The following is a 20283-nucleotide window of genomic DNA, read 5'->3' on the forward strand; positions in this document are numbered from 1 at the left end:
ACAACATGACCTCCAGAGGTCCACTTCAACCTCAACCATTCCCCAATTCTGTGAAGAAACAAAAACACAGTTTTGAAAAAAGGCAAAGCCTATTTATTTTTTTTTTAATATAAAAAGGTCATGAACTGCATAGAAACGTGACTTCAGTCATCTTAAAATGTTACTCAACGCTCATTTACGCTTGGTAATTCCCAGTAATATGGCAGGAAGCAAGACAGCCTAACAATTGTCTACAATGTATGTCTTTACATTCAACTGAAGTTACGCATGCACAATAGTATTTTTAAATAAATCAAATGCACGGATCCAAACAAAATCTGATTCAAGGTATATTTTAACTTTACATAAAGTACAAATAAAGTCTTCAAAACTTAAGTTCTTTGGATAAGACCAATTTTCATTTATTGAAATTTGAAGATAAGTTAGCTCCACAAGTAGCAAGAAATGTAAACATCAGATACCGTGATAAAAATCTTAAGGAATAACAACTTTGACATAAAGTGCTGGCATATGCTTTCAGCTTTATTTTCCAGATGTTAAAACCAGAATATTAGTGTACAAAGACTTTCACAAGCTTCCCAGCCGCCAATTTCAGTTCACTGATATTTTTGCAGAATTTTAAAATTTAACAATTTTATAAACATTCTTTTCTACCTTTATCCGTTACAGCTTTTCGACATGTTCTTCTTTATCTTAAGCGAACTTTAACTCCTGAGTATGTATAAAATAGCTCATATTTTTAATTTATCCACTTCAAATTAGACTCCATGCTGGTGGAAAAAACAAAAGATTAGATGAGACTCCAACTGGGAAAAGCCAAGGACTTTGAAAAGCAAGGGTATACGGTACCTGAACACAATCCAACGACTGCCTCCAGCAAAGTCATTTTGCAACTACATGTATTATCAGTATCACTGGAAAAAGTTACACGAGAATTAATACACAGGGGACACTCAGTGTGGTTCATTTATACCTGGGCATTTGAGCTTCCTCCATGCTGAATATATCCATTACTTCATTTCACATGAGGTTAAAGCCTTGGAAAAGTTTCACTACTTCAGACAAACAGAAGCTGAAAGAGAGTCTAACATGCCTTACACGTCAGCCAGCTTCTCGCTTGTCGACACGAGTGTCACCCAAAATAAAGACAACAGCCCTTAATTCCCCCACGCATTACAGTGATACCTTATATTGAAATCTATTTGTAAAAAAAACCCTGTTCCTTCCTTGTGCCAAGAAAGATAGAACACAACCATTTACCACTCCTTATGTTCACCTGTCAATCATATGTTGTTCCAAAACCTCAATCCACCTAACTATTGATAAGTCCACAGGCACGCCTGAGCAAGATTATCAGATGGTGGTATTTTATTATACAACACAAACCAAATCCAAATCAAAGATGATCAAGTCTAAGCTCTGAGGAGTGGAAAATCCCAGAAGTATTTTAAAGTGCCATTTACTTTCAAAATATTTATAAGAGTTTTAATACATTCCCTACACAAAAAGACTTCCAGCCTCAGTGTTAGGATTAGGATTTTATCTTGTCAGTATTAGTTTCAGGCTGTTAAGGCATGGCTGGTATTTGCTAAAGTCCAAAATTGCCATAGACATTATGTCCTCAGAGCCTAGAAACAGGAAGTGGAAGGGATATAGCTTAAAAAGGTAACAAACTCACTAAACAAACAAAATTTAAAGGCTTATAACAATTATCAGGTAGTTTAAATACTAACACACTGCAGTCCATTTCTCAGAGCTGGCATGAAGCTAAGTTATTACGGATAATAATAATTGACAGAAAGAGGCCCTGCACTTCTACATTAAAGGGGCATAATTGCAGCTTCACTGGCAAAAATGGCTATTTTCAGTTTCTTCAGCTACTACTCAACTCCAAAGAGGCTTTCCATTTTGAGGGGCTTTTCGTGGTGGCTTTTTTTTTTTTTTTAAAAAAGATGAGGAATGGGTCCATACAGGTAGACGATACTATTTCAGAGATTTTATGAAAGCAAACTAACAAGTGTATCAAATGCTCACATCAGCACGGGACCCTCATCCTCCTCAAACATAACATACTGCTAAGAAGCAATGGACCACTGGCACAAGGACTGACCATCTACCTCTTTTCTATTCCAGCACTCCAGAGATCCAACAGAGAAAAACCACACAGAGTATGCGTTACGATCCCGAAGCGGACCAGATCTATAAGGCAGAGACCTTTCCTTAACTACTAATGATCCTAGGGAGAAGGCAGTTTTCCAGGTGGCCCCAACAGATGTGTCATATTCCCAGAACATACCAACTTCAGCGTCCACTTAAAAGCGATGAGGATGGTCACAAATAAGCCCAGTAAGATGGGTAGATTCACTTTGCCTGCTTAGACCAATTTCTTATTAGGGCTAGTCATAAAAGCGTGCATGTATTCAGCCACAGTTTGGCAAAGCCTGAGTTGGAACAAACTCATTTTCAAATTTTGGGTTGTTCACTCTGGCATCATTTTTGGACTATAACTCGAAAAGTGCAAAAATATTTCATTATATCTCCTTAAAAAAAATAATTCATTTTATTGGTGCAACAACCCCAATTTCCCAGGGGTAAAATCCATTGCCAGCAACGGACAGAAAAGGAAGCACCAGCATAAAAGAATCAAAGTGCATTTCCAGTATGCCAATGCTGCATGAACTGGCAAGCCATACTCTCGTATTCGCCACTGGAATAGATTATGCTAAATTCCTCTTATAAAAGTCTGTATTACAGATTAACATACGAAGTCTGTCATGAAGTCTTGGGGATACTGCAATGAATCATCGAAACGGAAACGTTTGGAGACTGTACTGCTGTCCTCTGGAATGTTTTCTTTGTCTTCCTTGTTGCTGCAGGTACCATTACAACTGGATTTTGTATTTCGTTCTTCTGAGCTTTTTGTGGTGTGTCCTGGCATCGGAGAAGAGCCACAAGTTTCTTCAGGGCTACACAAGAGTATGAACTCCCCTTGCTGCAACCACAAATGAGAAAGACAGGCCTCTGCTGTGGGTCTTTCCCTTTGAAAGAGAAAAGGGTGAAGTTGCTTAAGTTAATTTCAGAAATACTAAAAACGTCATTAAAATAGCTGACACATGCTAAGAAGTCTTAAGCAGAATTGTCACTGAGGAGTTTGCTCTTTTTCCACCACACCTACCACTGCTGCCAAAAAACATGCTAGATACTATTACAGTTAAGGATTAAGTATTGGCAACACATACCTAAATTTCAGTTGACAGTTTGCCCTACTGCTGAGCGTCAGAACTGGTAAGCTTTTCATCAGAGCAAGGAACAGGTATTTCTCAGCTGGTACTCGAAGTCCTTTGGAACATTTTCAATATTGTGTATATATGTGCACATGCTTATGCTTCTGAAGTTCTGTTTTACACAGACCATTGTAAATAGGGAGGCTAATGGATATTCAGTCATTAGGTTTTCAAGGAGGGCCAAATGACATGATGTCATCAACTCTAAGTCATCTCGCAGTGTTTTACTCTTAGAATCCATCACAAACTGGTGTAAACTCTTCCAAAATGTAGCTACTGCCAAACAAAACACGGACTTCCCAAATTGTTGCTTTGATAACCTAGCATAGCGCTACTACAGTTTCCATCATGTCCTGCACTGTTAAGTTCCACAGAACTTGCTGGGCATGCAATAGAGCCCACCACTCGTCCCTAACTGTATCACAACACGAGTATTTTTTGGTCAGCGAACTGTAACTTTACAGAGTTGACTATCTCAGGACAATTTTTCTCTTAAGATTCAAGAAGGTATAGCCATCAAGAATTGGAATGGGGGGCAGGGGCGAAGGTTATTGAGGATATAATGAAGACTCCGAGATGCACGAAAGCAACAGAGTAGCAACTGTGCCAGAATGTCAAATACCTGCAGGTCCACACTAACATTTATCAAAGCAGGCTCTTTGTAATTGCTTTCTTCATTATACTATGGCTTTTGTGAGTTATTCCAGACACTGACAAACCCTCTACGCGAGGTGCCAGAATAGAAAGGACCATTCATCCTTGATCCTGTCCAGACGTGAGTTTATATGGAGTCCTTATTTCGTTGAAGGGGGCACTTCATAGACATCATCTCCTATGGTCCCCTCCTATCAAAGAACCTCTTTTGCAACCAAACACCAGGGTCACTCCTGCTTGCTGCAGGCTCTCTGAAGAAGACAAGCACTACCGTCTCACCACAAGTGACAATACGTAGCACTATAATTGGTAATTCCTGACCATGCCTAGTAGAACATGACTGACTGACTTCACTAAATATTATTCCCCCGTATAAACCTTTTGGGGTGTTTTTCTTTGGGGTTTTTTTGGGAGGTGGGGATGTGTTACTGCATTTGCTGGTGCAATAGTTAAAAAAATCCAAATTTAATGCTATACAGCAAGCACAGACACAGTTCATGTCTGGAGTTCTCCCACTCTCAAAGACTCATCTTCTCAAAGTTCAGCTACTTTGAAAGGCCTTGATTAGAGTCTGAACTCCCAAAGAATGCAAAGTTATGGAAGTGTGCCTTACAAACAAAAGAAGTTTGTACTTTTGATTGAGATTTTTTTTAAAAGATTGAACACGTCAAAACATTATATATTTCTGAAGAATATGTGCTCAGTCACAAGACTGCCGACTGCCAAGTTCTTATATAAAATGCATTCAAGTAGAAAGATACATTAAAGATAAATCAGGAAGCAAGAAAGAACTGCATCAAAAAGACTGCATTTTGTCTTTCCAAATTGTGCAACAGGAGGTTAAATTACAGACAATAATGTGACCTTTCTAGAATATATTCTAATCAGATTTGTTAATAATCTGTCCTCTGAATGAAAATATAAAGAAACTTAAAACACAAACTCAAAGCACAAGCCTGACTACAACAGCCAAACAGCGAACCAAAGATCCTTTTCATACATCATGGAAAAGCACAAATCTACACTTTTCAATATCCAGCTGATAATACCAATGCATTGTGACATGTCTTGACTGATCGTATCAGTGGTATTAAGCTCCCAAATTAACATTCACTTTTTCTGGGTGCTCCACAAACATAACAGATTAAGATTCTTACCCAGAGGATTTCGTTACTTACTCTGGATTTTTTATGAGAAGTTTCTGAACGAAGTCTTTGGCAGGCTGCGAAACTGATGAAAATGTTTCTTCCGAATAATCCACGTTAACTTGAGATATATTAAGGTAAGTTTCTTGATTATCAGCTCCCACAAACGGAGACTCTTGCGTCAGCAGCATGTAGGAAATTACACCTATGTTCCTGAGATAAGAACACAACGTGTAATCCTGCCAGTATACCTAAACAATATACCCCCCGTATCTGTTGTGCTGCAGATCAAACCTCCTGATGTATGCCACACTCAAAGGATTAGAAACATCATGTGACATCTCACATGCGACTCCAGCATACATGCACATGTGCACACAAGAAAAGCTACGTATATATCTCGATGAAGGGATTTTTGGCAATTGCTTACTTTCAAATGCACCCTTTTCTTCCCACTGAGATTGTTAGGAAAAGGAAATCTATCACTTTTACACAGCCCATTCTTGGACACACAGCAACTCTGGATGATAGGACTGCAAGAAGACAGACTTGCTGGTTTTCATGTAAATAAAACCCCATCTTTCACTACAATTCTGGATGAAGTATCAAAGATTGAGATTTAGCCAACCTGTCTGTACAGCTGACATTTGTGTTACAATACCCTCTTGCTGAGATGTTTTTCCCTAAGAACACGAGTACCACATATCATGTGATTTATTACAAGTCTTAGATGTTTTTATGCATTAAAAAAATGGTTTTGTGATCTGATAGATCAAACCTTAGTATGCATTACAGTGTGGAAACGTGCAGCTGCTGTGTTTGTCATTCCAAGCAGAGCACCAATAATTTGTTTTTATGTCTTTCCACAAAAGCAGGCAAATAATAAGTGGTTAAAAACTCCCCAACATTCATAAACAGATTTAATTACTATTATGAGTTGAGAATTTCAAAGGAGTAATTAGCTCACAGCAACTTTTAAAACTGAATTTTAATTATTTAGATGCTTAAGAAGAGCATACGAATACTTTATGTTTTTAAGGAACATCCCAAAGCTGGCCTTCACATTAACATAGCTCATGAAATTAACAGGCTACAAAGGTATACCTAATAGAGCTATGGATTAGTTTAACGTACTCGTCTTTTTTTTTTTTTATGATTCATTCTGCAGATATTGCTCTAAAAATAAGAAGTAGAAAGCAAAAATACTTCTTATCATGTTTATAATTATTTAATGATACAGGAGTAGGGAGGGAGAAGGGTCCAAGAGCAGTTAATACCTGAAGCATGTCATCCAGGAGTAACTAATACCTGAAGTATGCTATCCAATCATTGTCACTGCTCCCTTCGAGCAAAGGCCTACACTCTGCGTGCTCAGTGGGCACCTGCATTCCCTACCAGGTGTGCAACAGGACCCATGCACAGCAATTCCTGCAAGCCCCAGATTACATCCTCAGGGGTCCCTGGTCCCCCAGCTCTCCCTCTCCTGGTCAGCACACCAACAGAAGGGTATTCTTGGAAGCCAGATAAAACGGCATCAGAGCCTGGATCTGGCCCCTAGATTGTTAAGTGGTCACACCTACCCAATAAAATGAATTAACATATACCACCTACCACATATCTGTAGCTGTGGTAATAGGATCATAGTTTAAGATTTCTGGAGCTAGAGAAAGAGATGAGGAGAAGAAAAACACTTTAGTAGATATATTATTCAGGTGCCCTTGAATCATACGCTAAATGTCTGACAGTTTTTTGCCAACTGTTCTTATGAGACTAAACACGCAGTTTCAATAATCAAGTCCATTATTTTCAAGCCACAAGGGTGGAAAACAGTTATTTCCATCTGATTAGACACACCAGCACTTAACTGGTTCACACTAAAATGGCCTTAAGTCTATTCTGTCCAAGTCCCAAGGTATTTTCTCACACACACGCACATACAAGCTTCTTCCAAGAGGTTTTCAAGCATCTAGCTTTACAAGGCGAATGTGTAAAGCCTTCAGCACGTTAACACTGCAAAGCCAGATGACCAGGCCAATTTGAGGATCAGCGGCTGTTAGCATATGCTAGATAGCAAGTTACTCACTACAGACTGAAGTGCTCTTAAAACTGAGTGTAGTCCAATCATTAAGGACACCTGCCCCTCAGAGAGGGCCAAGTGTTAATGGCATTCTTTCCCTTCCCGAGGAATATTTTAATCTCATTAAATCATCATACTAAACAGCACCCGTAATTCAAAGAACATTTCTTTGTCCATATTTCAACTCTAATCAAAATAATTTAACAGCCAAAATTTCTTGATTTAACTGTCTGCATCGCAGCAAATGTTACAGCATGAAATTAGAGATGCACTTACTGATATAATTTGGGATTTTTTTGGTACAAGTATTTGCTGACTGCTCTAAAAAAAGAACAGCTCAAAACACGTTGCCTTGTCCTGTCATCCCTTCTCCAGTAATGACTGAGAAGGTGACAAGCACATGACATGAACTGTTTCTGTTTTCTCAAAACCACACATCAGAAATTGTGAAGCAACTCTTCCATACCTAGATACTCCGTTGTTCCCATTATCTGCCGCAGCTCACTACAATTCTCCAGCTTCCGAGACATACCAAAATCTACAATTTTTACATCACCAAGAGGATTGACGCTGCTCAGCAAAATATTTTGAGGCTAGAAGAGAAATAATGCTCAGTTAGTAAAATACAAGCTGCAAAAAACCCCAATGTACTAAATGACATTTCAGTTTCTGTTACGCAATACTTTTTACTCCATTTTATTTTTAAAAATTACTTAATCCAATACATTGCTTTTTCTCCTCACCTTTGTTACATATTTAACAGATGACTTTGATTATCATAACATTAAATTGAAGATAAATTACTAAGTCTGCTGCAGCCTCACCTTTAAATCAAGATGAACAATATTGTTTTCATGCAAGCAGCAAAGTCCTTCAAGTATTTGTCTTATAAGTCTTATAATTTCCCTTTCACCAATTCTGTCATCCAGATCTGGGACACACAAGTCAAATATTTCTCCTCCAGCAGCACTGAAACACATTCAAGAACACTTACGTATTAAGTTTGAATTTTCAAGCTTAAATAAGGACAGATGTTACATATAGTACTTATTTATATAATAGATATTAATTTGTTACATTCATATTCTCAAAGGCAGGGAATATTGTTATTATTTTTTTTTTTTTTAACACACTTATGCCAAGACACATCATATAAGCGCGTAGGAAAGAAAGAAAAAGAAAATCAGGTTATGCTTTTTCTTTACTGATAGCCAGCACAGCAGTTGAGATGCCAAACTAGAATTTTGCAGCTGAAAACCTCATAGTGCTTTGGTACCCTCAAGCATGCTTTCCTGCAAGTGAGTGAAGATGCCTTCAGGAAGATGAGTTCTATTATCATTCCCTAACAGAAGCAACCTTTCTCTTCAAGCTAAATCTAAAATTTCTTCCACTAGACCAGTTCCATAAACAATTCAAAGCAAGGAAGCCCAGCAGTATTCCTATTCCCTCAATTTGGGAGTAAAAATCATCATTTTTTCACATGATGTGCCCATGGTGTAAATGTAAGAACTCCAATGCAATGAACAGCTAGAGTTGCTGAAGACTGTTTCTGAGGAGGGAGGAAGCTGCATGCTTGCTACCCTAGGTCTTGCCATTCTGATGGAAGACTGAAAATCAGATACTTCTATCAGAGAGGTACCAGGAAGGAAATCTATCGTGCTGCTGCTGACTAAATATACAGTTGCCTGGTCAGTCAGCGCGCAGGATCTTCCAGAACTGTAGCAGCCACCAAATGCGCAGAAACACAAGGACTCAGTTCCGTCACTTTGAAATCTGTCATTTCCAGACTAAAAGACGAGGTTGGCAAGCTTCATGTTTTCACACAGCATCTCAAACGTATCTTCCTCAGAAAAAGGCTGCTGGTTACTTACAGAAAACCCTACTATTAGTACAGCATAAGGGAAGTGCATTGTGGTTTATTACTTCTACATTTTGCCGCAGTGTCAGCTGTTGCCTTTCGTGCTGGGTTTGAAAGTGTTATTCAGCCCACTCTGCCTGAAGTTTCCCTCTCTTAAGCATAATGGGTTACCTCAAAACTCATTACCTCATTAAGCCTGAATTTCGTCATTAGCAAAATGATGGAATCTACTAATGAAGTTAGATAATGGACAACACAGAGTCACTAACATGCCGGAGCTGTGCGAGGTATCAGTAATGCCTCCCTGAGTTGCTTTTACGACAAAACACAGGCAACGGCAAGAGCAGCGGGCATCACTTACTCCAACTTCAGCAAGGCTTTCAACACCGTCTCCCACAATATTCTGGTATCCAAGCTACTACATTATGGTCTGGATGGGTGGACCACTAGATGAGCAAAGAGCTGAACAGGTCCGCTGAAAAGGATCTGGGAGTCCTCACAGACAGCAAGCATCCATTTCTGTCCTTAATTTAGAAAATGGATGCCTACACAGACTGATTCTTACTACTACATCTTTCAAAGAATCCCACCAATACAACCCAACAACGAGGACCACGTGTAGAAGAGAAAATACAGGTAAATGGGAAATACTTATCAACTATTTTATGAGTAAAAGACTCAATTTCTTACAATTCCTTTGAAGTACTGCTTCAGACTTCTGATAATGAGAAACAAAGAAAGTGAAATCTGTGTGTTCTGCTACAGAAGGACATAATTTAGAAGCATAATCAAGCTCTCTGCTTATCCCAATAGAACTAGAAACATTTACTGCAAGACTTCTGAACACTACTACAAAGTAGACCATTAACGCCAACGTAGTATAAGGAAGTTGTTTCGTTACGGAGCTTTAATCAGCAAGATGGAGTTAGCTGAGCTAACACAGAAGCAGGAAAATCGGTGTGGCTTTTATGTGAACTTGCACTTGTTCTTGTTAAGTTCAAAACTTATCATCTGGACTTTGTCTTTACTTCTACATTATTTCTCATTTTAGTCTTTTCAGGACAAAAAAAACAATACATCAGGGATCATCTAGTTCCAGAATAAAATGTGCTTTTTACGATTATCTAGCTACAGTCGTTGGAAAAACTGAAGGAATTTATCATGGTGTGCGCAGACCACCATTAACGGCTCTTGAAATACTTCGTACATGAAACTTCAAGCCTACCTAGAGAGAGACTTTCTGAATTAATGTCACAAACTGCACTTTTGTTCCTTACATTCCAGACATACAACAAACATGACAGACAATTGAAATTACATTCTAAAATTAGACTTGTTTTCAGAACTTATGAGAAGCCACAAGGGATTCTAAGAAGAGATGGCAATTTTGGAGGAAGCAGCTCCAAAAGCCAAAGTTTTAAAACAACAAAACCACTAAATTTAAAAACTCAGAACCCGCAAATGAATTGCAAGTTTTCAGTCACCAGAAACTGTCAAGCAGTGACTGAAGCTCATAGAACAAGGACATGCTCAGCTTCTCCGAAATCTGTGTACTTGGTATCAGTGGTTACTTTAAAAAAAAAAAAAATTATTTAAGATGCATCAAAGCACTACACATGTTCTATGGCATTCACAGACACTCTCCCCAGTCAGCTTCCATGAAAGAATCTTTGGGGGGGGAGGAATTAAAATTACACTCTCGAGTTTGTATTCAGGTTTTGTATTAGGTTAGCCTGACTTGAAAATTGGTTAGAGCTTTTTCTACAAAAATCCAACTAGCAGAAGAAATAATCTGCTCAAACAGGCAAGTTTTAATCAAAATAACCCTCCTGAGATAGCATTCAAAGGCAAAAAAAAAAAATTTCAATTTGAAATTGAGTGAAATTGTCTACAAAACAGTTACGCAGTCAGAATGCTTTCGGTCCTTTTTTAAAATTTTGAGTACAGAACTACTGTAGGTTTCCGTGTATCTTGTTTTTTGCCTTATTCCACATTGTTTAGCGTAACTCATTAGCTGTGGATGTAGCAAAGCACATGTACAAAACCAAAGACTGAAATTAACAGCAATTGATTCAACTGTTGCATTTACATGAAAATCAATCGCACCAGAAAAGTCCCTAAGAGCTTATACCGTATATCATAATGAAATACTAGCATTATGCATACAGCATGCTGTTGTAATTCTTCCAGGTGTTCAGACAACTCACGCAAAAAATGAGTACATTGACAGATTTGTCACTACAAACATGGAGCATCCGATGAAGGCATACTTACTATTCCAACACTAAGATGATTTCATTTGCTGTTTCGTAGACTTCATGGAGATTAACTATGCGAGGATTAGATTTCATTAACTCAAGCACAGCAATTTCATGAAGAATCTCTGCTTTGCAGTCTTGACCTCTTCTTCTTTTCTTTAAGAATTTAGCTGCATACTCTTGGCCTGTGGATTTAGCTATACATTTTCTAACTATAGCACATCTTCCCCTACAAAATAGAAGGGAAAACATTAATACCTAAGACATAAAAAGTATGTAAATTGCCATTAGAAATAAGAAGGCATGGCAAATAATTGGAAACTAAAAAAAGAAACAAAGAAGAAAAAAATTCTTGGGGGAACGCCATGTTTGGCCTGTTGTTACACTATTCCCTGCAGATTCACTGTCAGCCGCTGTAGGAGGAAGGCCGCTAAGGCAGAGGAAGCTTTGGGAGATGCAGTCCAAGTCCTTTACGCAGGCTGGCTAAGCACTCAGAGTAGCAGCTCACAGGGATGCTCTCACTGTCGGATCACAGAACGCCTGCATAGCTCAGACTGGCAGTGACGCCGGCAGGTCTCTAGTGAAACCTCCTGCTTAAAGCAGGGCCAGCTATGAGATCCTACCAGGCTGCTCAGGGCTTTGCTCAGGTTGGCAATATTATCTTAAAAAGAATTCAACCACATTATAGTATCTACAGGACATGGTAATAAACAAAGTAAAACCCTGCGAAATGTAGAGAACGAACACAGAAAATAAAGCATATTTGTATGCTGAGGTGAGGGGGAAGGTCTTCGGTGCAGAAGATTTTAGAGCCAATGAGAATTTCCCTCCACAATTCACCTACTACTGCTAGGAAAAAAAACCTCAGGTTTGTTTAAATACATAAAAAAAGATGTTTAAAAACATCTTAACAGAAAGACACCCACTACTTAGCATTCTCCTTCTCAACTACAGTTAGACAAAGTGTGCTGCTTCATTTTCTAGCCAACAGTTTAGGTATGGAAACAAAAATGTATTTTGGCAAAGAAATGTTTTTAAAAGAAAACCACTGCAGTTAAAACACCAAGCTGACCTTTTAAAAAATTAGGGGGAAAAAAATGCAGTTTTTTAAGCCAAGTTATAAACTCCCGAAAAAACAAAGTTTTACAATCACAAGTTTTGCATTCCCAGAAATGCCTAGTTGAATACTTGCAAAGTGTTTTGAAGTGATACAAGAAACACTATTTAAAAAACCGAAACAACTTGAAGAGCTAAAATAAATTGTGTAAAGTTCTAAAAACGGTTATAAAACTGTGTACAAAGAATGAAAGCTACACTTAGGTCTTAAAAAAAAAAAAAAAAAGCCTTTCCACGCATGTTTTTTGTTACCACAGCATACTAAAAACAAACTCAATGAAGAAACTCAGTACAAGCTGTTTGACCTGTGCTTTTTCAAGCAAAGTATCTTCTTTATTAGAAAAGACTATGCTGTCCTGCAGGCTTTATCATTCTGGTGCAAAAAAAACCCGATTCCTAAAAGGAACATCTCTTAAAAAAAAAAAAAAGCACATCTGAGGCTTTTTAAAAAAAAACAAACTAGACTTCAGTATTTAACCAAAAAAGGTATGAGCATCTCATGAAAATCAGATTTCCACTTGCAAATAACCACGTTAAATATAGTTTGTACAAATCTAAGTTATTAAACATGTAAAGTTGACCTTTAATCATACTGCTACTGCTTATTTGGAAATAAATTCAACAAAACAGCTGCTCTGTCATCATTTATTTCAACACCAATTAGTTGTAGATTTTTGTCCTTTTTTTAAAGCACTCCACTTGTTTATACTGTATTTGTAGCGTGCCAATTATTAAGACAACATTATTAAGACGCAGAATTTTTTAGAGCAGTGGAATTTCCCTAGAAGTGCAAAGAAAAGCAGATCTGAAGGGCTGCACTGAAGCAAGCAAAGTGATTCCCAGTCCTTGCTGCCTGCAAAGCAACTGCTTAACCATCACAATTTACAGCCCAGTTTTATGAGATAAAAACTGTTTTCGAGTTGTTTTCATATCCTAAGTTACAAACCATAGAAATTCAACTACTTCAGAAGAAGCCAAGCCATCCACACACTGGGGACAGAACTACTTAACCCACTAAGCAGAACCTGCCTACTTCGTGAGTCAGTGTCTGAAATACCAAAGGACCTAAAAGATAAGGGTGTGGGAGGAAGAAACGGGACTTGGGAAGCTTAAGCAGAGAAGAACAAAAGAACCATTTACTAAGTAACCTGAAGAGGAAGAAGTAAGTTGCAAGTGAAAAGCATATTACATCTTTTAGAGACATCACAAAGAAAGGTGAATTTTACCTAACTTACAAAGTGTTGTAAACTTAAACCATTAAAAAACATGCATACGCACACTGTTAGGCCAAGGAAAAGTCAAAAACACGTTTAGAAAACATACTACTCTGCTTCTGTTTCTTCGCATTTTGGCACTTCTTTTGTTATGCCTGGTTTTCCACGTACAGAAAGTATTAAAGACTATGTTTTGGAATCCATGCAAAATCTGTGCTTTTGTTTACTTTAGACATCATCTCACAGGTACATATAATCTAAAAATCCAGTATTTTAAGAACACTGGAGTTCTAGAGGACGTGCACTTTTCATAAAAGTGTACCAGAGAAAGCACATGCTAGGAGGGAAAAGAAAAACAAATACACCCTAAAAAAACCCAAGAGAAGAACAACAAAGGCTAAAGAGCTTACAAAATTTCACACAGAAGAGCATCTCTGCTGACAAAACAAGTTACAGGTGCAAAGGAACACCATGCAGCACAGCAAGGCACAACAACTGTAGAACTGACCCACGCCACGTCTGTTCAATGACCACGGCATTATGTTTGCATGGCTTTACACCCAATTCCCTGAATATTTTCAAGGATGATTTCAAAAAAGCATGCCCAAGATGTCGGAGACAGTATCACAACTACCAAGGGCTTTTTTTTTTCCCCCCTTTTGTTTTATCTCCTATCTTACTGTTGCAAACATGAGCCAGGGAAGCAGGCCACAACACTGATCCGAAACACAGGAGGTTGCGAGGAACTTAAGACCTTTTTTTCTCCCCCTGCCACCCTCAGAAGTTAGCCTTTGTTTTCTGGCCTTCATAAAACTCAACCAACCAACCAGAACAACCAACTGAAAATCCCCATTTTTTTGTCTTGCAGAATTACCCTATGTCATCTCGAGTTTATGTACCTGGGTCATGATGTGCGACTAGATGGGGGCACGGAGAGGAGGAACATAATCTCCCATCTACAGGCCTATGAAAACAGGCTAAATCCCTCCAACATGGAAAAGGCTGGCAACCTGCATCTCGCTGTACCTTCTTCTGGTCCCTACAGAATCTGCTGGACACTGCAAAGGAAGGGGCGGGGAAGGGGAAAGGCATGCTTCATTCCCCATCTACTGCCATAAAAGCTTGCCAGAAAAGGTCTATCACTGCACAAAGAACTCTTGCAACAGAAATTGCTCATACTAAAATGTAATAAATAGGAATAATCTTACCTTCCTAGTTCTTTCGATTCAAGCATGTAAAAATTGTGGAAATTGTCTGTCTTGATTTGTGTCTGCAGAGATGTGGCTAGCAAGCCAGAAAGGCTTTTATTCTCCAACTTCCTCCTCGACATAGTCAGGAACAAGTGTCTCTCTTCTATCAGTCACCTGTTTAACCAAAATAATTAAGAGTTTTGGAAATCACATAATTACAGTGCAGAAAACCATACAAATGCTAGAGTTTCGGCCTATCAGACTAGAATAGCCTTAAGTTTGTTCAGTAGTGACCTGAAAACATATTGATCACTGTAAAAATAAAACCTGAAAGGAATACTAATCGAGACATGCTACGGAAATTAACTGAAAAACTTTTTTTTTTTTTTTTTAAATAAGAGTCCTCCCCCACGGAGCACATCCATAAAATATCAGAGATAGGTTTCAGTTCTAGTAAAAATGATAATAACTATTTAACTATTAATGATATGTACTTTTTTTTTAAAAAAAGAGCTTTCTGAAAATAAGCTTTAATCTTTCTTTGGATTCTGGGTAAGTTCCAGTAACTCCCTTCAGTTTACACTTTTAGCTGGTATCCCTGGGGGACTCAACCAAAACTGCCTCCTGTTTGTTGGCTGCAACACAGCAGGAATGGCTAACCACAGGGAAAAAGAAGGTTTCTTCCAGTGGGAAGATTCACATTTCTTATTAAACTCACTCATAGCTCGTCTAAGTTTCATTTTAATGCTAGATTGTCAGGAGGCAGCATGAATGAACAACATCCTCCTTGCGAGTTCAGATCATTCAGAATCCAATGATGCAGTAATCCTGATTAAATTACCTTAATAAACCTGCAGAACAGCACATTATGAAGATACACCCACCCAAATGATTTCTACTACTGTTAAAAAAAAGCAAGAAAAAAAAAAAGCTGGGTTTTGGCATTCACTTTTATAGGCCTGAAGCATCTCTTCAGCTGAAATGCAAAAGCAAAGCAGAAAAAGGTTACTGAAGGATAACAGAAGTCTTAGTTGGTGGTTTATTTTAAGTTAAAGAGAGGTTTACCTTTATTAGTGAAGGGAAAAAAAAATAGTCACAAGGCAAATTACAGTTAAACTTACAACAAACCACTTTCAGTTTTCAGATGGCAGAAGTGTACCATCAGAAACTTCTGGGGGAGCACTTCAACTAGTTATGGTTCAAATATAATCCAGCACCCATCAAACATTCTTCAAACTAGCAGCTCTTGGAACATGGATATTCGTACTGGAACTATTTCGGATTTAAATCATGACTCATACTTTAGCAGAGAAAAAAAAAAATACTACACAGTTTAGGAATATCTTCAAAGTTGCGTTTGATAAGCATGAAATAAATAATTATCGAGAGGTCACAATATGATCTAACATACAAGCCTCTGAACCACCCTGTTTGCAGCAAACCTGCGCTCCTTTTCCCCAATCACACGACAGCTCGTCGCTTCAGAGACCGACCGAGATGGCTGAAGCTTTACAGGACTCTCCTCAGGGCTGTGCTCACTCAGTACAGCTTCACAGCAAAAGTTCTCTCGTCACTGCAGTACTTCAGCACAAAAAGATATATTTATATTGGATGACCGACCTACTTGATTAAGAGCTCACTATTATCAAACTTATTACATAAGTTTTCATTTTATATCACTATTCTTCAAGAGCTACTACTAAAGAGAACTTTGGCCTGAAGTTGAATCAACTGTTTTCTCTGGTAAGAAACCGCATCTCCTCTTTCTAGCTCAGCATCACCAAGATGAGAGAAAACCGGGCACCCACAGCCGGCGGGACCCGGCAACAGCCACACGCTCTGCTCCGCAGAAAGAGCTCCGGCCAGCGACGGGAAAAGCCACAAACCCCAACCCCGGCCGGTGAGCTCTCTCCAGGCGCTGCCCGCGCCGCGCCAGCGGCCCCGAGGAACGGACGCGGCAGGCCCGCACCCCACCGAGCCACCTCCAACCGGGCAAGAAGCCCCTCCGCGTCCAGGGAAAGCCGAGCCCGGGCCCGAGCCCCCCGTCCGCAGAGGGCCGAAGGGCACGGAACGCTCCCGAGCGCGCTGGCAGCCGGGCGGGCCGGCAGGGCGGGACGCGGGAGCCCGCCGCACGCCTCGGCTCTCCTCAGGGCCGCCGGCTCTCCTCAGGGCCGCCGGCTCTCCTCAGGGCCGCCGGCTCTCCTCAGGGCCGCCGGCTCCCCTCGCCTCAGGGCGGCTCCCCCCAGGGCCGCCGCCTCTCCTCAGGGCGGCTCCCCGCGGCGCGGCGACGCGCTCCCACCCCCCCACCGTGGCCGGGAGCTGCGGCCCCGGCTCGGCCGCCCTCACCTCTCTCCGCCGGGCTCCCCCCTCACGGGCCAACGGCCGCCGCCGCGCCCACACCGCCGCCGTTTGAACGGCGCCGCCCGGCCGATGTGGCCGCCCCGGCGGCGCCCGCCCGCTTCGGCCGCAGGGAGCCAATCGGAGCCCGGCAGGGGCTCAGCCGCCTGCGCGACGATTGGTGGGGCGGCCGGCAGCGCCCCGCCCCGCCCGCGCCCCGCAGAGGCAGGCGGGGTGGGGCGGGGGTCGGCGGCGGCTGAGGCGGGTTGGGGGGGGGGGGTCCGGGCAGCGGCAGGTGCCGCCGGTCCCCCCCCCATCCCTGCGGCCGGCCCCGTGGTGCGGGTCGCCGGGCTGCGCGGGAGAGGAGCCGGGCCGGGGCAGCTGCGGGAAAGAGCCATTTTGTCTCACCGGCGGGCAGGCCGCGGCGAGAGGCGCGAAGGCGGCGGCGCGCTGCGCGTGGCGGTGCGGGACGGAGAAACCCGCAGCCCCGGGAACGAAACGTACCGAAACCCGCAGCCCCGGGATCGAAGCTCACCGGCAGCGACGGGGCCCGGCTGCGCCTTTGGTGGGGTGGTCGCAACCCGACGGCGCTGGCAACCACGCTGCCGGACAGGTCCAGTGCAAAAGAGCAACTGGTGTACCAGTCCGCACGGGTGCTGTGCAGGGGAACAGACCCTGCTTTGTCGGGGTTCTGCCCCGGTACGCGTCTCGCGCGGAGCCTGTCCGACAGTCCTTCCGTGCACCTACGCGGCAGCTGGGTCTTCGGAGCCTCTTCCTTTCGAAAAAGAAAGAAAAAACAATTAAAAGACTTTCACGGGTGGTTTCCAAGGCCCATTTGGAGGACGTAAGATAGCCCGAAGCGTGCTTTAGAAATCGGCCGAAATTAGCAAGAGTTCTAAAATCGGCACGATTTGTTTGGCAAATCGACTCCCTCCCTGCAGCGACCCAACCAGCCGCCCTAGAGACGTGCCAGCGCCCGCTTTAGAACAGATTTGCCACGATAAGGGTTATAAATGTTAAATTTCAGCAGCACGCCATTAGTGACCGGGTTAATTCTGTTCCTGGCGTGGCCCTGCCAGTGAAATGGGTAACTGCCACGCGCGTGGCGAGGACGGTACCCAGGCCACGCTGCCACAGCAACGCACACGTCAAGAGCGAAGTCCTGTAAATGAAGACGAGACACGCAGTCTGCGAGGACTGGAAGTGTTCCCGAGGACGTGGGACTGGCACAGTCAGGCTGTACCTGCCGAGAACAAGAGCCGCTCTCCTGCGCGCTTGACCTTCCATCCAGATTTTCGCATTTAGAGCTGTGGGTATTTTTGACAAAAAAAGTGCGACGTCCTTACTGCCTCCCCCAGAGTTCCACTCTCCCCGCAGGGCTGCAGACCGTACCCTTTCTTCGTTATAAGGTGACTTCAAACACACCTGCCAAATAAAAGCACAACATTCAGAAGACGGCCTTTGTTGCGCTCTTTGTGCGGCGGGAAAAGCCAGCGGCATTCCGAACATACCGAATGGTCCACGGGAGGAAAATGAAATGACGACTACAATTAAGATGTTTTTAGGTTATTATAGCACGTGGTGCCAAAAAGTAAATGACAGCGCTTATGTTTGTCTCCCCAGCTGCCTGCGTGCCTCGACCGACCCTTCCCAAGGCCAGGATTTGCTCTGCCCTCCCTTTAAGTCCTGAAAACCGAACACATACTAAAAATGCTCCACGGTTATCTGTTTAGATAATGCCATGGAGACGCGTCTGGCACTCGGAGAAGGGTGTAATTGGCGGGACTCCGCCCTGAGGACTTTGGAATTCGCTTTGGTACACCACCACAGCGCCTGCCAAACGCGGGGCGGGGAGCGGCAGGCTGAAGGTCACAGCCGCACGGGAGCATGAACTAGGCCTAGTACTGACGCAGGCACCTGGTCGTTAATTGCTATTTTTTAATTCTCCCAAAGGTGTCAGCTTCATAACTCCCACTCTTAACAATAATTTCTTCTCTTGCTTTCCTTAATTACCCATCCATTACAAAGCTGGCTTTTTGCAGCCTTCAGAGGTCTTCATGGAAAGAACTGTTTCTTCTTGATCAGCTATTGGCTTGGCCAAGCCGTGCTGTACAGCCCCGCTGACCAGAGCCACGGGAGCTGCAGGAAGCTGACCGTGTGGAAGCAGCTCACCTCCCTCCAGAAGTGCCGACTTCACAGAATCACAGAATAGTAGGGGTTGGAAGGGACCTCTGTGGGTCATCTAGTCCAACCCTCCTGCTGAAGCAGGGTCACCCAGAGCAGGCTGCACAGGACCTTGTCCAGGCGGGTCTGGAATATCTCCAGAGAAGGAGACTCCACAACCTCCCTGGGCAGCCTGGGCCAGGGCTCCGTCACCCTCAGAGGGAAGAAGTTCTTCCTCCTGTTCAGACTTCAGCTCCGGCCTGTCACGGGGTTGATGCAGTTTGGACTGAACAGACGGCGACCTACCCTTCTCAGCAGGTAACGGCGTCGCTGGAGCACGGGCCAAGTGGACATCACTGAGAGCCGCGTCGATGGAAGCTGCGGAAGCCCAAGCTGCCTTCTCCAGCTCGGCTGGGGTAACTTCTTTGACAAGACATTCACAAAGCGAGACCCTGATCTGCAGCACCAAATAAAGCCTCAAAAAACATAAGGCGAATGAGTAATTCCACCAAGCTGTTCACAAAGCGAAGCCTTACCTGAGCATCTTCAGTATCCCACGGTTCAAAAGCCTCGGGGAAAGACCCACATCTTCTACACGTTGCCCCTACCACTGCTGCCTTCAAGCAGCAAGAGCAAATCTGCCTGCAAAGCGGATGATGGTTGCTGTGCAAAGCACCCAGAGCTGTTTGCTTGGTGGAAAAGCATGGAGGGGGCACGCCAGAACCCCACACCGAGCAGGCTAGCTGAAAAGTGTGCTGACTCGGTGCATCTCAGCTCGTAGCAGAAAGCTGCCTGTCCTAGGGGTGACGCTCCTGTACTTCCTGACACCAGCTGCTGTTTCTCTCACTCTGTGGGGATAAAAGAAGCAAAAAACCCTCGGCACCCCACGGTCCAGTAGAGCTTACCCGCGTCCCAAACGTCTGCGAGAGGACTGTTAGCTGAAGCAACCTCCGACACCAAACGCCGACCTCAAACATGGAATGCTCA

The 20283-nt window shown here is 42.5% G+C and overlaps 1 protein-coding gene across 3 annotated transcripts; it reads right to left on the reverse strand.

Annotated features, from left to right (window-relative positions):
- Positions 1 to 501: 501 nt before the first annotated feature.
- On the reverse strand, positions 502 to 17221 carry STK17B (serine/threonine kinase 17b). Of its 3 annotated transcripts, none has more exons than XM_075430828.1 (8): positions 17143 to 17221; positions 14815 to 14970; positions 11293 to 11505; positions 7985 to 8129; positions 7627 to 7753; positions 6695 to 6743; positions 5117 to 5296; positions 502 to 3038 (listed from the first exon to the last, which is right to left on the reverse strand). In XM_075430828.1, exons 2-8 carry the CDS (start codon positions 14934 to 14936, stop codon positions 2756 to 2758), a joined length of 1119 nt encoding a protein of 372 aa, XP_075286943.1. In that variant the 5' UTR covers positions 14937 to 14970; positions 17143 to 17221; the 3' UTR covers positions 502 to 2755. The 3 variants fall into 3 exon arrangements, with proteins under 3 accessions (XP_075286943.1, XP_075286946.1, XP_075286945.1); XM_075430831.1 differs by lacking the exon at positions 17143 to 17221 and adding an exon at positions 15918 to 16756; XM_075430830.1 differs by lacking the exon at positions 17143 to 17221 and adding an exon at positions 15638 to 15798.
- Positions 17222 to 20283: the final 3062 nt, after the last annotated feature.

This window comes from Opisthocomus hoazin, chromosome 9 (genome assembly GCF_030867145.1).
Source record: "Opisthocomus hoazin isolate bOpiHoa1 chromosome 9, bOpiHoa1.hap1, whole genome shotgun sequence".
Taxonomy (NCBI): Eukaryota; Metazoa; Chordata; class Aves; order Opisthocomiformes; family Opisthocomidae; genus Opisthocomus; species Opisthocomus hoazin.